The sequence below is a fragment of the Triplophysa rosa genome, linkage group LG19, assembly GCF_024868665.1.
Source record: "Triplophysa rosa linkage group LG19, Trosa_1v2, whole genome shotgun sequence".
Taxonomy (NCBI): Eukaryota; Metazoa; Chordata; class Actinopteri; order Cypriniformes; family Nemacheilidae; genus Triplophysa; species Triplophysa rosa.
In genome coordinates, this window is record NC_079908.1 from 4,693,148 (window position 1) to 4,719,277 (window position 26,130).

At 39.0% G+C, this 26,130-nt stretch overlaps 1 protein-coding gene across 1 annotated transcript; it reads right to left on the reverse strand.

The window, feature by feature from the left end:
- Positions 1 to 4,491: 4,491 nt before the first annotated feature.
- On the reverse strand, positions 4,492 to 25,532 carry LOC130570493 (uncharacterized). Its single transcript, XM_057360821.1, has 3 exons — positions 24,594 to 25,532; positions 16,700 to 16,751; positions 4,492 to 5,237 (listed from the first exon to the last, which is right to left on the reverse strand). The coding sequence occupies exon 1, from the start codon at positions 25,488 to 25,490 to the stop codon at positions 24,609 to 24,611; it is 882 nt and encodes a 293-aa protein (XP_057216804.1). The 5' UTR covers positions 25,491 to 25,532; the 3' UTR covers positions 4,492 to 5,237; positions 16,700 to 16,751; positions 24,594 to 24,608.
- Positions 25,533 to 26,130: the final 598 nt, after the last annotated feature.

Genomic DNA, 26,130 nt, shown 5'->3' on the forward strand with positions numbered 1-26,130 from the left:
GCATTGAGGACTACCTCTCGTGCAGGGAAGCACGTGCTGGTCCGGTCGGACAGCACAGCTGCTGTGGCGTATTCTTTTACTCACAGCAGCTAACATGACTCGCCCGACGCCTCCTCCTCTGGAGTCAGCAGGTGATCAGCTCCCTGTGAGCCACACACATCCCAGGCGTCCTGAACCAGACAGCCGATGCGCTCTCTCGTCAGGCGACGCCTCGCGTAGAGTGGCGACTCCCTCCCCGCGCAGCCGGCTCATTTGGGGGCAGTTCGGCCAGGCACAGGTGGTCTTGTTGCCTCCCCGGACTCCACCCATTGTCCGCTTTGGTACTCCCTGTCCGAGGTACCCTTGGCACGGATGCCCTTGCGCACAGCTGGCCGCGGGACAAGCGGAAGTACGCTTCCCCCCAGTGAGCCTCATTGCACAGGTCCTGTGCAAAGCCAGGGAAGAGGTGCATCAAGTGGTACTGGTTACGCCCCTTTGGCCTAATCAGGACTTGGTTCTCGGAGCTGAGGCTCTGACAACAACTCCCCCCTGGCCGCTCCCCCTGGCGGACAGCTTCCCCAGGGGAAGGGGCACGTTACGGCATCCCAGGCAAAATCTGGTCTCCATGTCTGGACGGGACGAGGAGAACCTGAGTGACCCACCCCCGGTCCGGTTGGGACGTCACTCAGGCTAGGGCTTCGGCCACTGGGCGGCTATACGCCCATAGGTGGTGCCTCTTCTCGTCCTGGTGCTCTTCTCGGCGAGAAGACCCGCGGAGTTGCTCGGTCGGGTACGAGCTGTCCTGTCCTCAAGAGAGACGGGGGAGTAACCTCTCCCCCTCCACACTGGGAATGTATGTAGCCGCTACGGCCGCTCATCATGACCCAAGTGCTGGGTAGCCTCTGGGACAGCACGACCTGGTCATTAGGTTCCTAAGGGGCACGAGAGTGTGTTTGAAGCAAAAAGACTTGCTGAATAGAACTAACTGAAAAAAAAAGCATTGTATTAACAGTGCTTGCATTTTAAGGTTCTGCAATTCAACATGGTTGCATATTTAAGGTGTGATTTTTTTCAAATGTAAAAATTTCACACACAGTTTCACCGTTTAAAAATTCAATAATCAAAATTCTCCTTTTAAATTTCGTTAAAAAAATTCAACTTGTTTTAAAATACAACCTTTAATATTCGACAGACAAATTTCAGTTCATATTATTTCGGTTTAAAAATTCGCTTCCACAAATTCAATGGTTCAAATTCGGCTTGAAATTCAAAGTTTCACATCCGGGAATCCCAGGAGAAGCAATAGAGCGCCGATTCCGCCAATGCATGATCTCTTACCTGCTGCCTGACCGCTTCACCAGCAGGTGGTGCAAGTCGCTTCTGACGAAGACCAAAGCAAGAAATACAGATACTTTTTATATGTTTGCAGCACAGTCCACTCATCTGCTCGATTAAGTGAATTTATTTGATCTCATAGATCTCTTCTTATGTATCATCAACATCAGAAATTTTAGGTTTCCTGCTCTGGCTCGAAGGAATTAAGTTATTTTTTACTTCAGCACATCGTGTTCACATAAATACATCATCAGCATACAGGACATGTATTGTGTTTGAAGCGGTCAAATAACTGAGATCTCAACTAGGAGCTTATTGACAAATGCTCTGATTTTAACGCGTACTCTCCCATGTGCTTCTGTTTATATGACGTAGCTGCAATCTCAACAAACATTCTTTTTATTTTCCTCGCATGATCTTGTTTTAATTTGAGACTCTCAGAAAATGCTGAATGTTGTGGAATTGTGGAAACGTTCGTTTGTTAATACGAGACAGAAAAACTGATATTTTAGCAAAGCGAACTTCTTGAGCAGGCCAGATAAAATAGACCAGATAAAAATAGACAGCACTTTCTTTAGAACCCGACTAGACCCGAAACGTCTTGTGCAGCCAAGCAAGATACCTCACCACTTCCGTTTGAAAAATGCCCTGTGATTCCCATATTCGTCGTGACGACGTAACATTGGACGTTAGGGACATGGTGATTACTTCCTGAAGACATACCTGGAACCTACCATATTCGTCGCAGAGACATACCAAATAACGTTTCTGGGACGTGGTGAGCATGTCCTAACGTCCAAACAGTCACGTTGTAAAAATCGTTTTTTATTTAAACAATTATCATCCCTCACATGGAGGATTAAATAAATTTGTGATTGAATCTGTGCGTTAAATATTCAATTTTATTCATAATCGGAGTAATTCTCTATTCAAATATGTATAAAGCAGGCTACAGTCTAACGACTATAAAACTCAACACAGCACTTTACATCACAATCAGATATTTTATAGTACATGACATAAATAATGACTGCAACACAATATAGAGGATTTAAAGCAGATATGTATTTACAGAGATGAATAAACATTAATCTTAACATTATATTCTTGTTTTACCACATAGGTTTAGCAGGTTGTCCGTTTTTAGAAACAACAATCAAAAGCTTCTTTAGTCACACTCACAAACATCAGGGTCCGTTCATTTAAACGCATCAAATCGATCAAGAATCACTAAAATACGTGTTTACTCTCACATCTAAGGTATAAAGTAAAGAAAGAATATTAATAAATTGCTAAAGTAATATATCAGGCAGTGAGGTAAAAAGAAATGACCATTAACGTTTAAATGATGCAAGATCAGACGCGCGAACTAAAGTAGAAACGCAGTTTTAATTGTGGTATCGAATTAAACTCCTGTTTAATAGCTGTCAGAAGTCGGATTTACAGCATTCGTCTTGACATTATAACATATTTTACTCGGATCATGAATTTTCCATACAATAACATAAATAGAAATGACCAGACGTTCACAACGTTATTTTCTGGAACGCAAGCAAAAATTCTAAGAAATGGACGTTGCCAAGACGTCCTCAGAACGTGGTCACAAAGTAATGTCACGGTGACCAAATAAAGTACTACTAAACTGTCTCTTTATTATTTGTATAATAAATCAAAAAAAAAAAATTCTCCAGTGTTTCTTCTCGTCTTCATTTGGGACTCCCTTGTCTCAGGACTTTCTCATGTCTCAGTTGTGTCTACTTTAATTTATCCTAAGGAGTTTTAGGAGAAAAAAATCTGAGACACTGTTGATACTACAATGAGAGATAAATAAGAGTCTCAGCTAAATCTCACAAGCTCAGAAAGAGCAACCTCTAAACAATAATATAGTAATCGTCATGAACGGGGGTGAGAGACACGGATAGACGGACAGAGGACCCAAGTGCAGACAGCGGGTAAGGGGTTAAACAAGACTTTTAATAATAATAACTAAATACAAAACAAAGACCCACGTGGGGGTAAACAGGGGGAACAAGAACAAGACTAACTAAACTAACAAGACTAGACTAGACTAGACTAATAACACATCACATAGCAACACAATAAACTAGACTTACTAACTCGACAGGCACTCACCAACTCGACAGGCACTCACCAACTCGACAGGCACTCACCAACACGACAAACACAATACAGTGCAATGATCCGACACATGACAGAGAACACAGGGGCATTAAATAAGGGGACAAATCAAAGGGGAACAGGTGTGGGGCATGAACTAATTAACAACCAATAACGAGGGATACAAAAGGGCGGGAACACAGACAAGGACCAGAGAGAGTATAGAAGGCCGAAAGGGTCAAAATGACTCTCTCCACACATAACAAGGGATCCTGCCGTGATTCTGCCACAAGATCAAGAAAGACATGACAAGATGAGGCAGAATCACGACAGTAATAGAGTATTGAAAGAGATTGCAGCAAGACAATAAAGAGATGTACAATGTTTCCCCCATGACATTCTCAGTTTCAACTCCTTTTCTCTCATATATTACTTGTCTTATTTGGGTCTATTTTTTTCCTCCTGATGAATTTTAGGAGAAACATAAGGATGCAAAGCTGAAACCTAAAATAGACATATAAGAGATTTGCAACCTCATATTGTGAGATTTGTAAAAGCAATCTCTGAGCAATAAAATGTTCTAATCTAATCTAATGAGTCCTGAAGGAGATAACAGCAATAAAATAAACAGAACTCCTATGTTTCCCACACCATATATTTGATTCTGTCTCATCTTCTTCTCCGAACTTACTTAAGTCTAATTTGTGTCTATTTCTATTTCTCCTAGGGGATTTTAGGAGAAACATGGGAGGACAAAGCTGATACCTTAATTATACATATAGGAGATTTGCAAAAATTCTGATGCTAGAAAGAGCAATCTCTGAGCAATAAAATGTTAGGTGATGAGTCCAGAAGGAGATTACAGCAAGACAAAGAAATTTCCCAAGGTTGTTTTACCACAATCTCAGTTTTGACTCAGTTCCTCTCAGACATCTCTCATTTGCATTGATTTCTGTTTCTCCAAAGCTATTTTAAGAGAAACATCTGCTAAACTGCTCACATTTAATCAAGAAACATATGAGAATCACAACTAAGTCTCCTGAGTTTAGAAAAAGTAACCAACGAGGCTGTTTTCAGTTAAGACAGCTCAATCATGAGACAATTCTGAAGTCTTATCCTGGAAAATGCCCCTCAAAGTTTATAATTTTATGAATAAAATATACCACACAATATATTTTTACACATATTCAAAGTTTTTAAATGCAGCACCATATCCAGACAGACTGAAGAGCAGGTAAATTTGGTGACACTTGAAGTTGTCAGCATGTCTCAGGGATGCTGATTACCCATAAATCCAATGAATCTGATTTTTTTTAAACTGCACTATTAGTTAGGATCACGTTTTAAATAGAACAGAATATTATAGCTCAATAGTAACTGCACTTTTTGTGTCATTTTTGTGGTCTTATGGGTTAATAGTGATAACCTCAGGGAGCACCATCAGGATTTACGTTCATTGGCTCTGTCAGCTTCCTGTGTAGGATTTTTATCCATTTGATCCAAAGGCCGCTTAATATGTGAAGGATGTCATAGGATGGGTGGCTTTAGGCTGTGGTATCAGGTGGCAAAGACAAACAAGTGATTTAGAGCCGCCCTGTGGCCACTTCTCTTTGAAGTTTCTCTCTGAGGTCAGTGTCGTCAGGTGTCTGCAACTGTTGCCGTCAGTCTGGAAGCTGACATGGAGGATGTGGCTGGTGGATCTGGATTCCTCCGGACCCCAATGCGGGTAATTGATTTCAGGGCAGATGGCCTTCTTACACCCTGTTTGCTGAGCGTTTAGTGTCCATAGTGTAGCCTGTGGAGTTCTGTCAACAGTAATTCAATTAGAGACGCAGAAGTGTGACTAAATGCAACCCACCAAGCACCTTTCCATATGTGTGTTTTCAACCCATTCACCCACCACAGGTTGCTTTCCATCTATGCTAGGATCTCATCTAGTAATGCAAGGATTATACTTATAAGTTATACAGGAAAAGGACACAACCTTTGCCATGAATCAAATCCCTTGTGTGGGATAACAGCCAATTACTATAATTATGCTGTACAAAAATTACATCTGTGCTAGCACTACTGATCAAAAACTAGCAATTATTCTATATACGGTGTATAATTACAATACATTGTACTATGGATTTATTGTATTTATAGTTACTACAATAGTATATTGTAGTTATTGAGCGCAATGAGACAATATGATGGAGAGAAGAATGGGGTGGTGGGGTCAGAAAATGTCAAAATAGGGCAATTCCAGTGTTATAGATGTGACATTTTGGGTTATAATAATAATATGTTTAATGTATACATAGTGCCTCTCTCAGGCTCAAGCATGCTTTACAAGGGACACCAATTCAACAATGAATCTATCATTTTAAAATAAAAAACAAAATGGGCATTTGCCCAATCGAGAAGTCAATTAAAATGCAGTTGCACAACAATGGATTATGGTTATGGATGACATATAAACAGAGAATGTATTTGTTACCAATATATTAAAACATCTGTTTATATTTGACTAAACCCTTGTTAGAGTCTAAACATCAGAAAAATGTCTATGCACAAGTTTTCTATTTTTAAAAAGGGAAATAAAAATGTGTTGTGGATGTGACAAAAAAGGACAGTTTTTGAGAGACATATTTTGTAGGATTACAGTGTGTTTAAATGCACATACCAAAAGCAATAATACCCAACAAGTGCAGAAGGGATGCCCCTTCATAGAACATAAAATGCTTTATTTAATTTTCATGTGTCCATTTATGAGGTTTATGTACTGTTAGGGGTGTCACAATATACCAACCACAAATAATGGGAATATTTGTGATATTAAAGCAGCAGCTTGTTTTTTTTTTACTGCAAATGTGTGGAACTGTAAAGAATGTGTTTTATTCAGAAATGGAACTGGCAGGAGACTGACAAAAGGGGTTAACGGATGGTTTGCTACATTTTCAGATTTTGAAAAAAGAAAAAGATTATGAAAGAAGATGAATAATAATAATAATAGAAAATAATTACCCAAACAGATTATTTATTTATAACCACTGCAATTTTACATAAAAAATAAAAAGTGAATGCTTTGATTCCATTGTGACTATGATTTTTTTTAGTCCAGCACCAGTATCTGGTTGACACTCCAACATAATAGGTGGTGGTAAGGCATCAATTTAAAAATGTATCTTAAAAGCCACAGTGGTTACATTCATTCTCTCCAGTTCTTTACAGTCATTTTTTTAGTGTGGCTCATTAAAAACAAATCAAAGCATTACTATTTTATGTTTTCAAAACTTCATAAATGTAATACTATTTTCTACTGCCCACCCATAACACTGACATAATTTTTTCTCTAGATTTGACTCTAGATTGCGCAAAGATGGGACCTTAAATAATATCAGCTGAAAAAAATAATTTAAAAGCGTTGGCACGTTTTAAATAAAACACTTGGTTAGGAAAATGACAGAATGAGTATGTCTGCTGGAACCCAGTGAAAGCCACAAAACTAATTGGATACACATGTCCTTCCAGATCAAGCAGAACCAATCAGATCTAGCTTTACTTCCTGCTCTGTTGGACAGCTGTCCCCCTCTGGAAAGTTGAAATTTTCAACAAGGGCGAGGAGGAGGATGGCTGGAACAGGCAGGTGATTTGAGAGTAAGAATGTATAACACAAGCTTACTGCTTACAATGGAGCGTGCAAAAGACAAACTGAGAACTATAAATACATATTTTTAATTTGGATGATAACAGAACCCAAACTAAATTAAGATGAATTATGACACTACTGTTCTCTTCAGAGTTGCTTTATAATTGCATTTGAATAGTTGAAGACTGTATATAATAAATGAGGTGACCGCTCAATGTTTACCAGTAAATATCTAAAGGTCTGTTTTCACAATTTTGCATTATTGCAAAGTAGTTTTACATTATACAGTATACACATTAGTACAGTTATTTTTTCATAAAATGTGCATAACAGTTAAAATAATCTGATTGTAAATAGACTGTTATGTCAATAGTCAGTTTGTAATCATACTTGCTATTATTATCAATTTTAGATTAGCAATACTTAGTAGTAAATAGTAAAAATAATTGTATATAGTAAATGATTACTGAATTGATGATAACTTCAAAAATATTTAAAGAAATGTACCTCATTTTAATTTATCTAACAATGCATATAATAATAATTACATATTCTAATTAACGTTACTGTGAAAATAACAAGATGTCTATAGGTTTTGTATCGAACCATTTTATTCGTAATAATATAATGTGTACGTCTTCAGTTGGCCCCCAGTGAGCAAGGCAAAAGTAGCAAGGAACTAACATTACTGGGAGAAACCAGTAGTGTTGTAGTCGAGACCATCTAAACTGAGTCCAAGACAAGACCAAGATCAGAGTGTTTCGAGACCAAGACAAGACCACGATTTTGAAGGGCTGAGAGCAAAGACCAAGACCAACACTCCTTAAAATCATCTGAAAGAGCCATATAATCTTAAAGGGATAGTTCACCCAAAGATGAACATTCTTTCATCATTAACTCACTCCCAAGTTGTTTGTGATGTGATACAGCAGTACGTGTATAAATTACTTTGTTCTGCTTGACACAAAGATAGATATTTGTAAGAATGTTAGCAATTTTCAGTTCTGGGACATCATTGAAAATAAAATGGTAGTCAAAGGTGCCCCAGAACTGTTTGATTTCCAAAAATCTTCAAAATATCTAATTTTGTGTTTAACAGCACCAAAAAACAATATTTTGTCCTACTATGGTAGTCAATGATATCCCAGAAGTGAAAATTGCTAACATTAAATCCATTTCTTTGTGTTCAACAGAACAAAGAAATGTATACAGGTTTGGAACAACTTGATGGTGAATAAAATTTTCATTTTTGGGAGAACTATCCCTTTTTTGGGAGTGGGGGCGGTACCGTAAAACTTAGTTTCTATTAAAAACTAGTTTAAAATATGTAAAACAAATTTAAATATATTATCAGAATGTCTATTTACAATCAGTCCAAATAGCCCACATTGTCGGCAGAGGCTATTTACAACTCTTTACAACTATTTAGAGAAAATATAAGACCGATATATACTGTAAATATGTGTTCTGAGTTTGTCACATCATAGTGTTTGATGTGACATAGATAAAACTTCTATTTCCAAGTGGGGATTTCTTAGCATATTTTTTTTGCCCAAGCTACCTTTAGCTACCACTAAACAAGCAAACAATATCAAGCATTTACATTTGAGGGACATGAAAGTTACCTAAAAAAGAGGTAAATATTATTGTAAATACTTCATTTATAATAGTTTCCATATCTTTCTGCACAAATTTTAGATTTGTAATTAGTATTATTTAAAAAAATCTGAAGGACCCCCTAAGTTTATTTTTTACCTCTTATAGGGGCCCCTAATGCCTCATGATGGGTCCCGCCGGATACACTCAGCCCTCCCCCCACCTCAATTCGAGCACTGCTTAAAAGTCCTCTTAGCATAATGCACTCAATGCACGGCCGCTTCCGCGTTTACACTCAGGAGGCGAAAACACATCCGCTGCCCCACTGGAAGCCAGTCATCTCTACCTAGAGCTGTGAACATGACAGAGGAGAAGATGAATATTTGTACTCGTTGCTTACACAAAGTTCGCCGGATTACAATAAATGATGTTCGTCAGCATTGTGATACTGTCAGCTACCCCCCTGTCAAGTAAAGAAGTAGGCTACTTTAAACTATCCGTTTAAAAATACATGGACAGCTTGGACGCTATTGCTATTAGCACGTAGCACGTAACGTTAAGGCTGGATAACACTGAATGACATCATCTTTACACCGAGTTTATCAACGATTTTCAGCCCTTAAATATCTTTACCTTTAAACAAGAAATTTGTATGAATCTGACCAGATATCAATAACACAGTTCCCGTCTTATATGCAGGTTTGCTGTAAAGAAACAGACATAGCTTGGCTTTTAAAGGGTATAAATATTGTTTAAATACTGAATCGGTTTTTAATTTGTTACACAATTCACCTTAAGTTGATGACATTGATTTTTTTTATAAATGATAACGTTCTCACTTACCTCCCATTGTTATGTTACGAGTGTGATTTTCAAATCATTAATACTAGTCTATATGTATTTTCTCAGCTCCCAGTCAGAATCAGATGACAGGAGATCAGGGAGAGGATGACATGTTTCAGAATTATGATGAAGTCAGAGAAGACACAAAGTTTAGGAGCAGGACACACCAAAGGATAGCTGTGACCTAAAGCTTCAATTTATTGTTTACATTTTGTGAAGTTTTCCAAGGATCACAGACAAAGTCGTACCACAAGAAATGTGAGAAATAGTTAAGAGCCGGGATAACAAGAGAAGAACAGGGACATCTTTTGAAATAGTAGTGAGCATTTTTACTGTGTATTGTGAGAATTTCATAGTCCATTCATTTTAATCATTTTAAATATTTTACTTTACAATATTCCAATATGAAGCCTTATTTAAATCAAAAGCATTTTTTTGACGTATTTAATAGTTTTTGTATTTGCATTTTACCTGACAATTTCTGTGTATCAGTTATTATATACAAGCTTACATTAATGGAGCACATTTTGAAAATAGAATATCTTTATTGTCATGTCACAGCTGCATACAAAGACATTTTAGTTACATACAAAAAAGCACACACTAAGAACTAAGATATGGATGACTGCACAAGCACATATAATGCATATTACGTACAGTACAGAAATGTCATAAGTAGCCTATATATTTACGTTATTTTTATTTACATTACAATTTGTACAAATAAAACCAAATTAATGTATCCAGTGTTACGTTTATTCTTTAGCATTAGCTAGCGCTTTCACCAATAGACCATATGATCTTCAGTAGCTGACGTGCTGTGGCTCAATCACATCTGCACTCTTAACGTGATGACAACAAACTGTAGTACCAGTTAAGGTTTAAATCCTTACGTGTTATAAAGTAAATCCATGCTCGGAACATTATTAAATCTCTGTGAAGCTTCATAAAACGGGACACAGCCATGCCTGATGGAACCACAGTCACGTGTGTATTTAAACGCTGCAGGTCATGACTAAACTAAAGTTTTGTATTATAGCACCCATTACATGGTTAAAATATAGTATTTTAACAATACGATGTATTTCACTAATCTATATTACACGTTAATTCCCCCCAAAACGAGCGCTGGTAAAGCACATTTGCTATGGGTGAATACAACCCGGAAGCTTTCCCACCCCCTGAGATTTTACCGGAAATACGTAGGCAGCACTCCATGCATTGAATGAATAATAAGTCACTGTAGCGATAAATGGAGGTGATTCATATGTGTGGGAATTTCCTTTTGGTTTCTTTGAGCAAATCAATTCAAACACTAAAAATATAAAATTAACACATTCAAGGCTTGTTTTCTATGTTTTATCTACTCAACACATTACAATTTGTAAGTAAAAATGGCAAATATTCAACCTTTAAATTCAGAAAACCTGTAAATACCCAAGATATATTGAAGTCTTTAAACTCTTTCAACGAAACAATAATAGGATAGTAATAATTGTACTGTGTGTAAAATGTTGCTGCTCATTAAACTTCATTGAAAGTGTGAACTACAAACAAGAGACCATATATAACATTCTTTAAAATGCAAAATGAAATGAACAAGATCTTACACAAATACCTTTTTTTTTAATTATAAATTGGATTTTGTGGGCTGTTCAATTAATTCTGTTGACAGATTTCATTTGTTGACAATACTCTCTTCATCTATTACCAGCAGTAACATAAGAAATCAAACTAAAAATAAGTTTTGGATTGCATTTAAAGCAGGAAGTTTTACATCCATTTATATTAGGGCTGCAGCTATCGATTATTTTAGTAATCGAGTATTCTATTGATTTTCCATCGATTAATCGGGTATTCGGATAATAAGTATGTTTTCTTTATTAAAGAGCAATACTAAATATACAAGAGAAAATAAGACAGGTCTCTTAAAATGAACAACTAATTTGTTTCCTTTTTAGAAAAATTTACATATTTATTGCTGAAATTGCATACGTTCATATCTGTGAAAACTAAACCCATTTACTACATTCCTTTGCCATATTACATTCAACATGCAATATAGGCCTAATACAAATGTATAAATATGAAACATTAACAAAAATAGAAAGAATCATTTCAAAGGTAAACAACTAACTTCAGCTTATGCATGATGCATTTAGTTTATCTAAATTAGTTTTAGTTTCTTGTTTAAATATTAAATAGTAATATATTTGTCCACATAAAAATACCGAGTTAACCGGACTTTTTTTTGGCAGGTCGTCGGAAGACGCTTATTTTTTAGTGTGTTAGCTTCACTCAGTAAAATGTTCTGAAATAAACTCTCAGAGCAACTCTGGGGGTGAAGTTCATGTGTTCATGTCCTCATTCAGCACAGACGCAGACAAATTCATGAGCATCACGCGTGTAGCACGTTAAACTGTGCAGTTCAGGGTGGTTGCCCTGCAGGCTTATTACAAAAACTCCAATTGGTCCAAAACGCGGCAGCTCGAGTTCTTACACGTACAAAAAAGTATGAACATATTAGCCCGGTTCTGTCAACCTTGCACTTGTTACCTATAAAGCATCGCGTTAACTTTAAAATCTTGCTTATTACCTATAAAGCCTTACATGGTTTAGCTCCTCATTACTTGAGTGAACTCCTTTTGTATTACAGTCCTTCACGTGCATTACGCTCTCAGGCGTCCTGTCAGTTGGTAATACCTAGAATTTCAAAATCAAGTGCAGGTGGTAGATCCTTTTCCTATCTAGCGCCTAAACTTTGGAATAGTCTTCCCTGCACTGTCCGGGAGGCAGACACACTCTGTCAGTTTAAATCTAGACTAAAGACGCATCTTTTTAATCTTGCATACACTACTCTTCCATAATATAAATCTTCAGAGGGTTTAGGCTGCATTAGTTAGATCAACCGGAACCAAAAACACAACTGATGTACTTGTTGCATCAAAGAGTACAGAACAGTACTCTACTCTCAGCCAGTCTTGTCTCATTGTTCCAAGGTTACCACAGCGAGCAGGATGCAGTTCATGGCCTGACCTGATGGTAGAGCGGAGAATGGGAAGTGGGGACCTGACAAGAGCTGAGATGATAGAGCTGGATAAAGAAGGACGCGGTCTCTTGACATGTCTTCACCACAAAATTTCAAATGCTATTAGATTATTAATGATAATCTTAAACTATAATTTATTTTATTATTAAGTTTATTTATTTTATTTAGCCTTGTTGTGCAAGTTCTCTGGAGCTTGTGCAGAGGCAGCAGCTTTTGCCAGAGGGGAACTGGAATCCCCTGGTTGGGCCTGGGTTCTCCTGAGTTTTTTTTTCTCGATTAGAGTTTTGGGTTCCTCGCCACCGTTTGCATACTGTTTTTGCACTATCTGCCTGACCGGGGGGGCTGCTTTAGAATTTTAAAGTTTTACTTAATTAATATTGCATATAGGAATTTATTATCTGTTATATTTGACCTGTGCTTCTCTCTCCTTTATCCTAAAAGTGTGCTCTCACTGAGCGTGTGTGTGTGTATGTGCGTACTTGTCTGTGTACGTACGTGTGTGTGTGTGTGTTGTGTGTGTGTGCGTGCGCATCCGTGTGTGTGTGTGTGTCTCTGTGTCTGTGTGTGTTGGTGCGTGTGCGTGTTGTGTGTGTGGAGTGTTTTGTGTGTGGGTATGTCTGTCTTCTGTGTTTTCAACCTTTTCTTGTTTTTGCAGGTACAACTTTGATTGTTTTGCTTGTAGTCAATGTGTCTCATGTGCAGCTGCTTTGTAACAATGAAAATTGTAAAAGCGCTATATAAATAAAGTTGAGTTGAGTTGAGTTCATTCACAGACACACAGAACAGCCAGATGACATGTGTAAATAACATGATTCGGCGTCCACAAGTCCGCATCTAGTTTGATGGACTCAATGCAGCCGGAAAACAAGTTTCACTCGCAAAATAGACTAAAACCAAGTAAAATAGCAGTTCACCATTTCAATAAGCTATCAGTTATTTATCAGCATGAGACATACGTGTGAGCGTGTGAACAGACTAAAATGCGTGTGTCTCGCGGTGAATGCGTGAGTCTTGAGAGCCCTGTAACATGAATAGAGTTTAGTGGGCTGTGCGTCAGTAATAACGGTCCGTGGGGAAACGCAGCGCTCCGTGTGTAGCCTACTGTAGTTAAATGGATTAAACGAGGCTTCGAGGGAACAAAAATGGCCTCGATGATTTTTTGTATTCGAATAACTCGAGTTACTCGAGGAATCGTTTCAGCCCTAATTTATATTAATCCATTTGTATCACTAATATGCACCTGCAATTTAGTGATACTGCTGCAGTTATGGTCTTGACCAAGACCATCATAAAATGATACTACAACACTAGAACCAAGCCTCAACTTATAGGGCCAGTTTTCCTCTGGCACATTAACATAACATCGCTGGTAATAACTTGTTTCCTCATTATTCCTGCTTCCCCTTGTCTCCCTTCTCATTATTTCTATTTACAGTTTTTCTGAATCACTTTGGCACATTTTCCGAAACAATCTTAACATTATCTAAACTGTAAGTGCAAAATAATGTCACTGTAGTAGCATATTACTTCTGAGGTGCCGGAGTGCACAGGGCCCCGCCATTGAAAAGATGGACGGCCTGACACTGCTTCCTTACATTGTAATGAACTGAGCGTAAAACGTCCGACAATTGGCGCTGACATATTATGCAAAAACACCAGTCTGGACCATTGGTGTGCACTAGGGATGTAACGATTCACCGTGAGCCGGTTGAAAATCGGTTATAATGAGCGACGATTCAAATCGGTTGAGGCTTGAACTGAATCGCAATACATTTTTTGAACAGCAGGGGCCGCTATTTTCACTGCAAACCTAAACGTGGATGCTGATATTTCTTAAATGCAAAAAAATCCAAGAAAAGCACAGACAGTATTAGTTTGTTTATATTAGAGACTTTTTCTATTATTAATTTGTTATAAAATTGCAGTTTAGTTTTGTTATTTGAAATAAAACATTATTTTATCATACAAAGAAACGTGAAGCATTTAAGAAATAATGCAAGGGACGTTGTTCATTTCTAATTGGTTTCAACTCATTTTTTCAAAATAAATCGTGAGTAAATCGTGAATAAATCGCATCGTGAGATCAGAATCGCGAATCGCATCGCATCGTGAGCTGAGTGAATCGTTACATCCCTAGTGTGCACATAAGGAATCGTCAGTGGAGCCAGGAGGCAGAGCCACGGTATGAAACTTGTGCCCAAAACTCTCGCACACCCAATCAACCACGCTCCCTGAATTTCTCATATGACTGCCCTATACCGAAGGGCTTGCTAAAACAAGGTTAATACAACAGCTAATGAGTTAATCGTTAGCAATTGAAAATTAATAGTTGGTTATATCTTCAAGCTCCTCTCAAATCTCTGACAGTCTGCTCTGAGAAGCTGTCAATCACGGCTGTCAATCATAACGACACGACCCATTTTTATAGCATCACAAGCTAAAATCAAATTTATCACAAAAGATACCAACAACCTTAAATGATCAAATCTATCTTTCGGGAAATTTTCCTGGAAGTGTAATTTTTTTTTTTATTTTGTCTCAAGTCCCATTCGTTTACATGGAGAGGGCGGGATTTTTGACCTGTACTGCAGCAAGCCACCAGAGGGCGATCAAAGAGCCCGTATCTTCCCTTTTCAGGACGTGTGAGGCGCACACCCTGAACTAATAAGTAAGAGGGACAACAATCAATAAAAATATGTTGGTGCTTTGAATCTACCAAAGAACTATGGTTGCTATGCAAGCACAAAATCTATCCAACAAATGAATTAAACTTCAAAAGACAATAAAAATATTGTTGATCGTTATGATAGCCAATATAACAAATACTGTACACATGGTATATAATGTGGTTTCATAGTATGTGGTATTATAGTAATTATACTACAGTATAGTATAATATATATATTGTAACAATGAAAATTGTAAAAGCGCTATATAAATAAAGTTGAGTTGAGTTGAGAGTTGAGTATAGCATAAATACATTGGTACACTATTGTACTCAATATTCAGTAGTATTAGCTATAAACAGATGCTATCTGCATCACTGCCGGCGGTTTGTTTGTATCCCCACACTTCGCTCTAATATTAGTGTATTTTATTATCGTTACTTATCATTGTCGTTGCTAACTTATCCTGATATCTCAATAACCCTGCTTTTGTCATTTACTTGAAGATTCTAAACCAAAAGTGATAATTAACTTAACGCCGCTAGCATAGCAATAGCGTGTTATCTTGCTTTCTGTTTACACTGTGGAATATCATCTTGCCTCTGGTTTGTCTTGTGTGCTAACTGTTTCTCTTTTTAAGCGAGTATACTACGATTCATTGAGCAACCTTGGTAAGTTGGAATTGCACTTCAAACCCGGTGAGTTATGGCTTCTGTTCCTATTATTGTTACTTGCACCTCATGTCATATGTTTATCTTAGCCTTCTCTGTCAGCTGCGAGGGTTTTATATGCGATAACTGCAGGGAAATAGTTAGGCTGACAGAGATGATCTTAGAATTAGAGTCTCGCATCCGATCGTTATCTGAGGATAGTAAGAGTGTAGGGATCATAGAAAACACTTTGGATGCGAGCAACATTGGCGCACACAGCTCGGTTCCGGTTGAAAATCCCCCGCAGCTGGGAAACTTCGTGACTGTGAGACGGCGTAGTCGCAGGACAAAACATCACTCGACCGTTCCGATTACAGTCTCGAACAGGTTTGCCCCGCTCAGTGATGCACCGACTGCGAAACCTGCTGAAAGTGCCCTAGTTATCGGTGATTCTATTGTTCGGAACGTTAACATAGAGGCACCAGCCACCATAGTCTAATGTTTACCGGGAGCCAGAGCGCCTGACATCAAGTCAAATTTAAATGTGCTGGGTAAGGCTAATCGTAAATTCAGTAAGATTGTTATTCACGTCGGCACAAATGATGTTCGACTCCGTCAATCGGAGATCACAAAAGATAATATTAAAGAGGTGTGTGAGCTCGCAAGCACGTTGTCAGACACTGTAATATTCTCTGGCCCCCTCACTGCTTATCGTGGTGATGAGATTTATAGCAGATTATCATCACTAAATGGCTGGTTGTCTGAGTGGTGCTTGCAGAATGATATAGTTTTTATAAATAACTGGAAGAGTTTTGAGGGCAGACCTGACCTGTTGAAACGAGATGGTCTCCATCCCTCCTGGGCTGGGACTTCCATCCTGTCTAGAAATATGGCAAAAAGTCTTAATGCTAATGCTAAAACTTGACTCGCTGGGGCCCAGGTCAGGGAGCAGACAGTATGGCTTAACCAACTGTCTGCTTGCCGTCTCACGTCGCAGAATACACAAAATGTACAACATGTAGTAATCCGTTCTCCCAAACATCACAAAATAGAGACTGTGTCTGTCCCCCGGATTAGCAAACATAAAATAATGCGTAAACCTCTTGAAAGTAATTTAATAAACGTTAAACAAACTAAACATGAACAAAATACAGATAATCAACTGTTACGACTCGGATTGCTAAATATTAGATCTCTCTCTAATAAAGCACTTTTTGTTAACGATATGATAACAGATCATAAAATAGACATGCTCTGTTTGACAGAAACATGGCTAAAACCAGATGATTATATTGCTTTAAATGAATCTGTCCCCCAAGATTATTATTATAAACACGAGCCTCGTCTAAAAGGCAGAGGGGGAGGTGTCGCAGCACTTTACAATAACTCTCTTAGCATTTCCCAGAAGTCGAACTCTAAATATAATTCTTTTGAAGTCATGGTTCTTCATGTTTCAACACCTAATACTAAAGATAAAACACTTTTTAAATTGATTCTAGCTATTGTATATAGGCCTCCAGGGCACCACACAGATTTTATTAAAGAATTTGGTGGGTTCTTATCAGAACTAGTACTGGCCGCAGATAGACTCCTTGTCGTTGGTGACTTTAACATCCACGTAGATAACGTTACAGATGCCTTAGGAATGGCTTTCAAAGACACTCTTAACTCCATGGGCATTAGTCAACATGTGTCAGGACCCACTCACCTTCGTAATCATACTTTAGATTTAATACTGTCTTACGGTATAAATGTGGACGACGTTAAAATCCTTCAGCAGAGTGAAGACATTTCGGATCATTATCTGGTATTATGTTTGCTTCACTGGCCTACGGCTGCAAATAAAACTCATTGTTACAAATATGGTAGAACAATAACTTCAACTACCAAAGATGCGTTTCTCGATAATCTGCCCGAATTGTCTCAAATCATGAGAAATAACGTTGAAGATCTTGACATTACCACTGAAAATTTTAATTCCACCTTCTCGGTAACGCTAGACAAAGTTGCTCCACTACGTTTAAAGAAGATTAAAAATGGCAGCCCCACACCGTGGTATAATGAACACACTCAGGCTCTAAAGAAAGCGGCCCGAAAAATGGAGCGCAACTTTAAGAAAACTAAATTAGAGGTATTTCGTACAGCATGGAAGGATAGTATTCGAAAATACAGGAAAGCCCTAATAACTTCTAGATCCGCCTACTTTTCATCACTAATAGAAGAAAACCAGCACAACCCTAGGTTTTTATTTAACACGGTGGCTAAATTAACAAAAAATAAATCGTCAGTGACTTCTGATCCTGTATATCAGCATAGCAGTGATGAATTTATGAACTACTTCACATATAAAATCCAAGATATTAGAGAAAAAATTATAACAATGCAATCAGAAGTGAAACCCGCTGAACAAACTAACTACAGCGCCCTTAAGGAGAAAATGCAATTATTTTATACCGTAGATCAAGATGAGCTGTCTAAAATTATTAGATCATCTAAATCAACAACATGCATACTAGACCCTATACCTACAAATCTACTGAAAGAGATGCTCCCAGAAATTATAGATCCTCTTCTTGGTATTATTAACTCATCTCTGACATTAGGACATGTGCCTAAAGCATATAAGGTGGCTGTTATAAGGCCCCTTGTCAAAAAACCCCAACTCGACCCTAGAGAACTAAGGAACTACAGGCCTATATCGAATCTACCTTTCATATCTAAAGTTCTGGAAAAAGTAGTTTCAACTCAATTATGCTCCTTCCTCCAAAGGAATGACATCAATGAAGAATTCCAGTCTGGATTTAGAGCATGTCACAGTACAGAGACTGCTTTGATCAGAGTTACAAATGATCTGCTATTGGCGTCTGACCGAGGTTGTATCTCGTTATTGGTGCTGCTAGACCTTAGTGCTGCATTCGATACCATTGACCACAGCACACTCCTACATAGACTCGAAAATTATGTCGGCATTAAGGGAATAGCTTTGAAATGGTTTAAATCTTATTTATCCGACCGTTTTCAATTTGTAGCAATAAACAATGAGGTGTCACGCAAATCGCAAGTCCAGTACGGTGTACCACAGGGCTCAGTCTTAGGGCCTCTGCTCTTCGCATTATACATGCTACCTCTAGGAGATATAATAAAGCGACACGGAGTTAGCTTTCACTGTTATGCTGATGATACTCAACTTTATATTTCCTCGAAGCCTCATGAAACACAGCAGTTCCATCGAATAATGGAATGCATAGTCGATATAAAAAACTGGATGAGTAACAACTTTTTATTACTGAACTCGGACAAAACGGAAGTGTTACTTATTGGACCGAAAACTGCTATAAGTAACAACCAAGAATACTGTTTAACTATTGACGGATGTTCCATAAAACCCTCGTCGTCAGCAAAGAATCTTGGCGTTCTATTCGATAGTAATCTGTCATTTGAGAGCCACGTCGCCAACACCTGTAAAATTGCGTTTTTCCATCTTAAGAATATATCTAAACTACGTCATATGCTGTCAATATCAGATGCAGAGAAGTTAATTCATGCATTCATGACATCAAGACTAGATTACTGTAATGCGCTTTTAGGTGGTTGCCCTGCAGGCTTATTACAAAAACTCCAACTGGTCCAAAATGCGGCAGCTCGAGTTCTTACACGTACAAAAAAGTATGAACATATTAGCCTGGTTCTGTCAACCTTGCACTTGTTACCTATAAAGCATCGCGTTAACTTTAAAATCTTGCTTATTACCTATAAAGTCCTACATGGTTTAGCTCTTCAGTACTTGAATGAACTCCTTTTGTATTACAGTCCTTCACGTGCATTATTCTCTCAGGCGTCCTGTCAGTTGGTAATACCTAGAATTTCAAAATCAAGTGCAGGTGGTAGATCCTTCTCCTATCTAGGAATAGTCTTCCCTGCACTGTGCGGGAGGCAGACACACTTTCAGTTTAAATCTAGACTAAAGACGCATCTTTTTAATCTTGCATACACTAGACTTCCATAATATAAATCTTCTGAGGGTTTAGGCTGCACTAGTTAGATCAACCGGAACCAAAAACACATCTGATGTACTTGTTGCATCAAAGAGTGCAGAACAGTACTCTACTCTCAGACAGTCCTGTCTCATTGTTCCAAGGTTACCACAGCGAGCAGGATGCAGTTCATGGCCTGACCTGATGGTAGAGTGGAGACCTGACAAGAGCTGAGATGATAGAGCTGGATAAAGAAAGTCACCTGACACGTCCTCACCACAAAATTTCAAATGCTATTAGATTATTAATGATAATCTTAAACTATAATTTACCTTATTAGTAAGTTTATTTATTTTATTTAGCCTTGTGCAAGCTCTTTGGAGCTTGTGCAGAGGCAGCAGCTTTTGCCAGAGGGGAACTGGATTCTCCTGAGGATTTTTTTCTCGATTACAGTTTTGGGTTCCTCGCCTCCGTTTGCATACTGTTTTGCATCTGTTTGGCCGGGGGGCTGCTTTAGAATTTTAAAGTTTTACTTAATTAATATTGCATATAGAAATTTACAATCTGTTATATTTGACATGTGCTTCTCTCTCCTTTATCTTAAATTTGTGCTCTCACTGTGCGTGTGTGTGTGTGCGTGTCTTTGTGGGCGCGTACTTGTCTGTGTACGTGTGTGTGTGCGTGCCTGTCTGTGTGTGTGTGTCTGTGTGTTAGTACGTGTGCATATTGTGTGTGTGGAGTGTTTTGTATGTGGGTATGTCTGTCTTTGTTTTCACCTTTTTCTTGTTTTTGCAGGTACAACTTTAATTGGTTTGCTTATAGTCAACATGTCTTATGTACAGCTGCTTTGTATCAATGAAATTTGTAAAAAGCGCTATATAAATAAAGTTGAGTTGAGTTATACATTGAAAATCTGTAGCAAATACTGTGGTTTACTGTAACATGGTATTTTAATTAGGGTCTAGACCAGCCTAGGTGTCTAGACCAGCCTAGGTGTTTATTTATTTATATCCTAATGTCCATTTGTTTTGACATTCTTTGTTGATCCAGTAGTGTTTGGCATTTTTGCTGGTGTGTTTAGGTGTTCATTGACAGTGTTTAGATGTTTCAATTCACCATAACAGTCAAACATGAAAAGTAAATGTCATTGTGAAGAGGGAGGCGGGACGAGAGCCGTGAGGTAACTATGCGAGGCCGGTGGCGCGAGTGATAATGGGTGTCAGCTGTGCGTTACACCGGTCTCGCATCTCTCACGGAGAAGCTCCTAAAGCATAAGAGGAGGAGCGACAGGAAGGTACGACGAGAGAGAACCAGGCCTGGACATTGTATTCAATTCAATTCAATTTTATTTATATAGCGCTTTTCACAATGTGCATTGTTCCAAAGCAGCTTTACAGGAGCAAATAAGAAAAACACAGAAAGGTAAAACACAGGACAGTGCATGGTGTTTATAGACCAAGCAAGATCATTCTAATAAATAATATCTAATAAATAAATTAATAAATAAATGCAGTCTCCCTGTGAGCAAGCCAACACTGCACTGCTGTGGCGAGGAACCCAAACTCCAATGATGAATAAATGGAGAAAAAAAAATCTCGGGAGAAACCAGGCTCAGCCGGGAGGGCCAGATCTCTTCTGACGTGTCATAGTTGCATTCAGTGACCCCGACCAAAAACCACCGAGCAAACGTCCACGAAGAACAGGGAGAGCCCACCAGCCGCGACCCAGGAAGCCCCACCTGCCGAAACCGTGCAGGTCCAACCCGGTCCCATTCCGCGATCGACAACAGACAACAGAGGAACAACCAGGGAAAAATAGTAATGACATAATTAACTTTATTCCTCTGTTGTCCGACATCGACCACAAAACAAGACCAAACCAGACCAGACCCACACAGTCCCAACAAATGAAACACCCCAAACCACAACCAACAAGCCCCCCCACTCCCTACAACACCCACCCAGCTACCTCCAATCAAAGTCACTGAGTGCAGCCATAACTTCAAACTGCTGTCATGTATGTAAGTTTAGCATTAAATATTGGGGTTATGTGATCATATTTTCTGGACCTGGTTAGAACTCTGGCACCTGCATTCTGAACTAACTGTAGTTTGTTTATTGATGATGCAGGACAACCACTAAGCAGTGCATTACAGTAGTCAAGTCTTGAGGTGACAAATGCATGAATAAGCTTCTCTGCATCAGCAACACATAAAATATTTTGAAATTTGGCAACATTTCTAAGGTGGAAGAAGGCTGTTTTTGTGACATTTGAGATGTGATTTTTAAATGACAGGTTGCTGTCTAATATAACGCCAAGGTCTTTAACTGTATTTGTTGGAGTAACAGTGCAGCCTTCAATTTGCAGGTTATAATCCAAAATATTCTGCTCACGTGTCTTTGGTCCGATAAGTAATATTTCTGTTTTATTAGAATTTAAAAGAAGGAAATTACAAGTCATCCAATGTTTTATATCTTCGATGCACTCTGCCAATTTGGACAGCTGGAAGGAATCATCTGGTCTTGATGAGATATATAGCTGAGTATCATCAGCATAACAGTGGAAGCTAATTCCATGTTTCCAAGGGGCAGCATATATATGGAGAATAGCAAGGGTCCTAAAACCGATCCCTGAGATAACCCATAATTTACTTGCGTTAGATTTGATGATTCCCCATTTAAATGGACAAATTGATGTCTTTCTGATAAGTAAGATCTGAACCATTGTAGTGCCTGTCCCTGAATACCGGTATAATTGTGTAAGCGATCTAGAAGTATTTTATGGTCTACATTATCGAACGCAGCACTAAGGTCAAGCAGGACTAGGAGTGAGATGTTACCTTTATCTGATGCTATAAGCAGGTCGTTTGTAATTTTAACGAGCACAGTTTCAGTACTATGATGCGGTCTAAAGCCTGACTTGAATTTTTTGTGTATGTCCTTATTTTGTAAGAAAGAGCACAACTGAGTTGACACTACTTTTTCTAGTATTTTAGACAGGTAAGGGAGATTTGAAATCGGTCTATAGTTTCCTAGTTCATTGGGGTCTAAGTTTGGTTTCTTGATAAGAGGCTTAATGACGGCCAGTTTAAAGGGTCCTGGGACATGGCCTAGATTAATTGACGAGTTGATAATGTTATAAATGGGCTCAATTGCAACGAGTAATAACTCTTTTAATAATTTAGTTGGTATGGGGTCTAATAAGCAAGTTGTAGGTTTAGATGTTTCAATAATTTTAATTAAATCTTCCTGTTTTATAGGTGAAAAACACTGTAGCCTTTCTTTTGGGGCGATGGTTGGTACTAATTCATAGGACAGACTTGGAGGTTGAGTTTTTACTATTTTGTCTCGTATGTTTTCGATTTTCTCTGTGAAAAAAATCATGAAATCATTGCTACCAAGGTGCGGCGGAATACCCAGGTCAGGTGAAGTCTGTTTATTTGTTAGTTTAGCAACTGTACTAAATAAAAACCTTGGATTGTTTTTGTTAGTTTCTATGAGGTTACGGAGGTGCTCAGCCTTTGCTGCTTTTCGTGCCTTTTTATAACAGTTTGCACTCTCTTTCCACGCAATTTTAAAGACCTCTAATTGGGTTTGTTTCCATTTGCGCTCCAGTTTACGTGTTTCTCTTTTAAGGGCGCGAGTGGTGCTATTGTACCATGGTGCTACGTTTTTCTCATTTATCTTTTTTGACTTCATAGGTGCGACAGCATCTAATGTATTATAGAAAATAGTGCCCAATTTGCTGGTCATGTCATCGAGCGATTCTGTATTTATTGGTATGGTTATTAAAGGAGTCAGATCTGGCAAGCTCTTTGTGAAACTATCTTTAGTAGTCGAGGTAATTGTTCTACCCTGCCGATAACGAGTTAAGCGGCTGATTTCTGCAGTGCACAGTGTACATGTTATAAGATAGTGATCAGTGACATCGTCGCTTTGAGGTGTAATATCTATATTGGTTAGATCGGCTCCATGGGATATAATCAAGTCTAGTGTATGATTAAATCGATGAGTGGGTCCATTGATGTGTTGTGTTACTCCAAAAGTGTGTAATAGCTCTGTAAATGCCACTGCTAATGCATCGTTAGCACTATCTACGTGGATATTAAAGTCTCCGACAATTAGTACTTTATCAACGTTAACCAATAGGTCCGATAGGAAGTCCGAAACTCTTTCATAAAATCAGAGTAGGGACCAGGGGGTCTATACACAGTAGCCAATGTAAAAGATGTAAAAAAGGTATTTTACTTTCATTTGGAACAATTATGTTCAACGCAAGCACTTCAAATGATTTAAATTTATGCTCCGTTCTCTGAGTTACAGTAAGAAAGTCTCTAAAGATTGTTCCGGACACCACCACCTTGACCAACTGGACGAGGCTCATGCATATAACAGTAGCTTGGTGGGGTACACTCATTTACTGTAGACCGTAATAATCATTTGGTTTAAGCCAGGTTTCGGTAAGGCAAAGTATATCAAAACTGTTGTCTGTGATCATTTCATTTACAATAACTGCTTTTGAATTTAGTGATCTAATATTAAGTAGGCCGAACTTTATGAGTTTGTTTTGGTCGTTTATTACATTGTCTTCAGGTTTAATCACAATGAGATTTTTTCTCTGAGTTTTGGCTATTTTGTTATTTTGTAGTATTATTCGGGGGACAGACACAGTCTCTATGCATTTGGAAGCAGTAACGTTTATAACAGTTGAGTGGGAGGAACACACACTATGGTTAAAGTTTTGACTTACCAGTGGGAGACGTAGTCAAACGGTGCGTAGCGTCTTTGAGATGTTGTCAGACAGAAGAGCCGCTCCGATGCTGCTGGGGTGCAGGCCGTCAGGGCGGAAGAGCCTAGGTCGCTCCCAGAACAGATCAAAATTATCAACAAAGAGCAGCTTCTGTTCAATACACCATGACATCAACCATTTATTTAGAGCAAATAGTCTACAGAACTTTTCAATCCCTCTTCGGTAGGTAGGAAGCGGCCCTGATATGATGATCCTCGCCGTGGGCGATGCGTTGCGTACCGTCTCGATCATACTCCTAAAGTCCCTCTTCAGGATCTCCGACTGCCGCATCCTGACGTCATTCACCCCCGCATGCAGCACGATAGCTCCGACGTTAGCGTCGTCCTTCAGGATCGCAGGTACCTGCTCAGAGACATCAAGAACACGGGCGCCAGGAAAACAATGAGTGTGCACCTTACCTTTAGTGGAGGAAGCGCGTACGTTCCGGAAGAATGAGTCTCCGATGACCACAGCGTGGCATTCCGTCTTGCAGAGGGCGGCAAAGCGGTTCCTGGTTGGGCTCTCGAAGACCGGTGGTGGCGGTTGGGTCATCTCTCCAGTCCTGGCTCGCGCCTTTCGCCGTGGGTGTGCCAGTGCAGGAGTGAAGTTCATTTGGGCTGATCGTGTTCTCGAAGCCTGGGCTCTGTGCATAGAAACACGCAGAGTAGAAGTGGTAGGAGTATTAAAATCGTGATGAAAACTTACCGCGGATTTGTGAGCGTCAGCTCGGGATGTTTCCAGCGCCGTTTTATGTTCTCGCACCCGTGTCTGCTTCTCCACAGCCTCCAATTCCGACTGAAGTGCGAACGTTTCCTCATCTGCACTCAGAGGTAAAAACACGTCTGAAACATTAGCCATTAGTGATGTAATAATGAGAACAGTGTGTTAAGCAGTAAGCAGGCAGGCTGGGAATGCTAACAGCCTGAGGCTAATAGCGAATGATCTGATAAAAATTAATTATCAGTGCGTTTAAGTACGATTTTTGGTATGGGATATTCTTAAGGATAAGTTTTACCCTCGGTGAATAACAATTTAAAACACAAGTCTTAAGATATAACAAGAATAAACGATGTATTAAGAATAAGTTTGAAAGAGCTCCGATTCAAACCACGCGCTCTCAGCAAACAGGAAGTGACATCAGAATGTATGTGTTTTAGTTATGTTTGTGTAGTGGGCCCTTTACTTTGGTTTATGCTTTGTTTGTTTATTTTATTAAAAGTTTATTTAATGTTCGCTGGTGCCCGCCTCCTTCCTCCCTGACTTTGAACATTGTTACAGTGGTGCTGAAACCTGGGAGGAAGGAGAGACATGCTGTCGGAGAACCCTCACCGCTGAGGGGGATCGCGGTGCTGAGGTGTTCGGGCAGTGCGGACGAGGCGGTGGTGCTGGATCGTGTGTTCGAATGAGACAAAGACCTCGCGGCCATGCTCATGGGCCGAGGTGGGGTGGTTGTCGTTCGGGAGGGAGCCAAGGGTCGGCGCCGTTTGCCGTGGGCTGG